General features: G+C 39.3%; 1 protein-coding gene across 3 annotated transcripts in view; it reads right to left on the reverse strand.

Moving 5' to 3' along the window:
* Positions 1-292: 292 nt before the first annotated feature.
* The window catches only part of Samd12 (sterile alpha motif domain containing 12), a 409481-nt gene continuing 405334 nt past the window's right edge, over positions 293-4439 (reverse strand). For all 3 annotated transcript variants that reach the window (XM_028766139.1, XM_028766122.1, XM_028766130.1), the window contains one exon: positions 293-2762. In XM_028766139.1, coding sequence (XP_028621972.1) covers positions 2740-2762 — 23 coding nt within the window. In that variant the 3' untranslated portion in view covers positions 293-2739. The remainder of the gene's footprint in view (positions 2763-4439) is intronic.

Below are 4439 nucleotides of genomic sequence, written 5' to 3' on the forward strand. Positions count from 1 at the left end.
TCTCCATACAACAAGAAAGCTGAAGGCTGTGAAATGAAGTCATTTCTACATTTTTTCTGGTTTTGCTATTTCATGCACAGATTTTGTACCACCATGTTTCCTAACCTATAATGACTTCAAACAGGTCGACAGTTTGAAAAACAGTATGGGCTCATATGCAAATATGTAGGTTGTGCCAACTCTTAAGGCATATTTAGAGACACCATTGGGCTCCTTAAGGACCTCCATTTTGCCTTTTCCCATTTCCATCTTTATCCATTATCTTTCAGTAATGTTACAGTACTACTCTGACTTAGAAAAAAGGAGGCAGCTCTTTTTTAATTGTTGAGATTATTTTGCAAAAGACAAAATAGCAATAGTCCATGATTATTTAGTGGACATCTGCCCTATAATGTGAGTTCAGTTTTCCAAGGATGTTAGCAGGAGTCTCAGAATATCACTTTCTACACCGGTTAATTCCCAGCTACACTATCTCAGCACCTGGCAGGATTTATAGGATTCATTAGAACCAATTCTGGGACTTTAGGAGTAGTTATGGAATTGGCATTTCAGAGAATCCAGCATAGTGATAAATAGTAGTGTCTATAGAAAGAATGGAAGTATAGGGACTGGGGTGGGCATCAAAGAAAGTAAGAGCTGCTGAGAGAAGCTCTGATCAACTTAGATGGCTGTTTAGCAAGATTCTTTATGTGCTATGAAGCTGCCCACTCATTCAAGCAAGAGATCTACCTGCTGTCTGCCATGAACATTTTCCTATGTTTCTGTGGCAAGGTGAAAGGGATGAGTGTGGGTGTCTCAATTCAGTTTGCACCGTGGGAAAAGAGGGGAGTGCTTGAGAAAAAGAAATGATTCAATAGAAGCAGGAAGAATATGCCTTGTATACTAGGGTGGACCCAGTACAGTTCTTGGCACATGGTGGATTTCCTCAGCAGATGCCTTCTGAATGAAAAGAAGGAATGGAAGGCATGTAAATTCTGCTGTGGAAACTAAGGTAAATGGATGGGTCATAGGTGAGGAATGTCGGCAGCCTGGGTTTGGATGATCAATTTCAGCTTCTTGGAGACTTGTGATTCATGGTGGCTTAGATGGTTCTGGTGGTGATCTGAGGGGTAAAACGTCCAGGTCTCATGGTAACAATCATTTCTCTGACTTAACTCTTAGAAGCCCCTTCTCTAGCCCCACATCCTGACAGGAGCAATGCTGTAGAGAGATAACCTATGTGTATCACACTCAGCTCTTTCCACTTCTTGAGATCACAAGTGGGAAGAGACAATGAATGCTTGCAATGATTGGAGACAGCATGCCATGTCTTGGTTGCTTATGGGAGGGTTTCTGATTGTTACACCTATTTTAAAGATTAGTCTCTGATTCCTCTTGGTCTTGTGTTAGTTTAAGGAGTACTCATAATATACTTTTCTGAGTTTTTGGTTCAGTCAAATTTCTATTTCTGGGGAAAAAATGCTAATGTATCACAAGGGAGCAATCCATAGGAATGAACACTTCCCTAGTGTTCAAGTAACCCATCATCCAATGGACCTGTTTCCCAGGACTGTGCTTTGTTTTTAGAATTAAACAAAAATAAGTCATATATACATTCCAGGAGGTATTAAAAGGAAGAATATTTTCCATGCTGAGGAAGAAACCTTGTGTGGGCTGAATGTGTTGTTTCTCTAGGCACACAGTGGAGGTCATTTGTGGCTTCTCTCCAGAACTGTGACTTAAACTTGACCTTGGGAAGATTTCCTAAGTGTGGAAGTGGAACCACTAAGGGAAGATTGCAATCTGCTGCCCTTGGCAGCAATCCACAATGGTCTCTGATGGAAAGAAGGCCATCCTCTTGTTTGTGTGGAAGATCTCCTCTATGCGACAAGGGTATGTGTACATTAGCCAAAGAGAAGCATCCAGTACAGAGTGTCCTTATATCATGTGTTAAGTTGTGCCTGGGTACAAAGACCAGGCTTGGGTCTACTTCCCTTTGTGCTATAAGTAATCCAGGTATCCAGTTAAGTGTCAACAGGTGAAGTCTAACAGTATTGTGGCCATATTTACACTGAGCTACCACAAACAACTGTGAGGATACTAGGAGCAGAGTTGGTATTGGACAGTCTGAGCCAGAAATAAGACAAGGTTTATAAAGAAAAGAGAAAACACTTGCTTTCCTACATGTATCAAATGTGCTATTTTATCTCAGTGTAGTGTTCTTATATAAAGTGCTGCAGCATTGGACAGAACACCTTTGGACATTGTCACTAATATCATCTAGACATGTTTACATTCCTACCAGGGCATACTACTTTGAACCCTTCCACTGAGATTGCAGAACTCTTGTATTTTTTTTCTAGAACATCATGCCATCTGCACACTTAATAAAATAATCCAGTGGTTGCCATGCTAAAACAGGACTTGTAGTGAAGGGCACAGATGGAGCCCAAGGGGAACTTGAGTTATGCACAGTGATGAAAACTGGAAGCCAATTTCCAGCTAATGGTCTGCCAATGGCCACTTGGAATGAGTTGGCACTGAATGTTATGCACCTCATTTGAAAATCCACAGCGAACTAAGATATTTTTCCCTCACAAAATCCATAATCTTGACTGAATAGGAGTTTTCTCAGTTGATCCGGTTAATCTGTCAGTGCTCCAAGGATCTCTTCTGGCAGGGCCATGAGTAAGTCTTTCTCTGGGGAACAGGCTATGCTCATTTCCACTGGCAGGACAGCAGCTTGCAAGGCTCATATGATTATGGAGAATACTCTGCCGAGACTGTAAGCAGGAAGGAAGGAAAGAAAAAGAGGGGGAGGTGGAACATGGTTAGTTATTTTCTTTATAATATGACATACCAACATGTAGCAATGACCTTAAACAAAGCCTAACACCCTTAGGTCAAAGAGAACGGGCTAGCCAAGATGAGGGTTACTCAATTCAGGATGGATTAGTGGTGGCCTGTACTCATGAAAGATCCTTGTACCACTTGGCAGAACACACAAGACATCTATTTCAAGAACCAGACAATGTTGGCTTGACTGGAGGGCAAAGCTGACTCTCTGGATTTGGCACTCAGCTCCATGACAGGGGGCTGAAAACGAAGATTCTATCTCATGTTCTAGAGCTGCGTGCATATACTGGCCCGGGGCAGAATGAGGCTAGAAATGGCGCAAAACAGTGTGTGTGTGTGTGTGCACACACGCGTGCATGCCTGGGTGTCTGTCTGTCTGTCTGTCTGTGTGATTTCATTCCTTAAGAATCTTTGTATAAAACCAAGGGAGATATATTCAAAGCAGTATTATTAAGGACTCCCAAGTTTTCACATTGAAACCTGAGTGAGGTTTGGGGCTAGAAAGAAAAAGTCATTCAAATCTGACTAGAGATTGAACTATTCAAGTGTTAGTCCTGCCTTGGACATTTAGAATTCTGGACTAGATATATTATCCTCATTTCAGCTTTCTAATTTCCCCATTATTTTTTCTGGCTACTGCCTAAAGTTCTTCATACACAGGTCCTCAATAAGTCATTCTTATGAGTATACATGAAAGCTTTTTCTAAAAATTCAATATTAGTTTCATTTAATACTTAAAATTATTGGGCAACAGCAGGAGTTATTGAGGAAAAAGGAGTATCCCTAGGATTTTGAGTCCAGGTGGCTTTACAAAATATGAGAAGATACACAATTTGTAAGCAAGTATTTGATTAAAACTTGCTATTTGTGAGAAAAATGCAAAAACAAAAGATCCCCTTGTAAGTGTATTAAATATCAAATAGTAACACAAACTTCTGATAAGGTTATAATGTGAGTAGAATGTTAATATGTTGCTCACGGCATTGTAAGCTGGAAAAATAACATCCATTTATTTAAAAGTCATTAAAGATTTATATCCCCTGATCTAGTGATCTCATTCCGAGGAGGGTACCCCAAGGTAAAATATAAAAGATACAAGAAGCTACAAGCAAAAACCTGTAACTCAGAGATTATTTATACTACAGAAAAAAAATCAAGAAACGGCTATTGTTGAAACTTAAGCTAAGTAAATTACAGTATGCTAATAAGATGGATGATTGGATGAGCATTAAAATAAGACTAATTATGATGATTATATAGTAATAGGATAAAGTTATATATGCTATAACATACAACACAATATATGCATGTGTATATAACAAATTTGTATATATATATAATATATGCATGTATTTATAATAAATGAACTGCAAATGAAAAAAGGAAAAGTGCTACTAAGGTTTCTAGTGAAATATTTTGAAAGACAGTAAGAAAAATTAAGCTCACTATGTGTACACTCGAACAGTGCTTCACTAATGTATCCTGAGAGTTAGCATTCACCATTATTACCTAGAAAAATAGTACTTTATACTTTCATACAGTGATGATATTCCATTGTCAGAGAGAGAGAGAGAGAGAGAGGGAGGGAGGGAGGGAGGGAGGGA

Source organism: Grammomys surdaster, unplaced genomic scaffold, assembly GCF_004785775.1.
Source record: "Grammomys surdaster isolate TR1022 unplaced genomic scaffold, NIH_TR_1.0 63, whole genome shotgun sequence".
Classification (NCBI taxonomy): Eukaryota; Metazoa; Chordata; class Mammalia; order Rodentia; family Muridae; genus Grammomys; species Grammomys surdaster.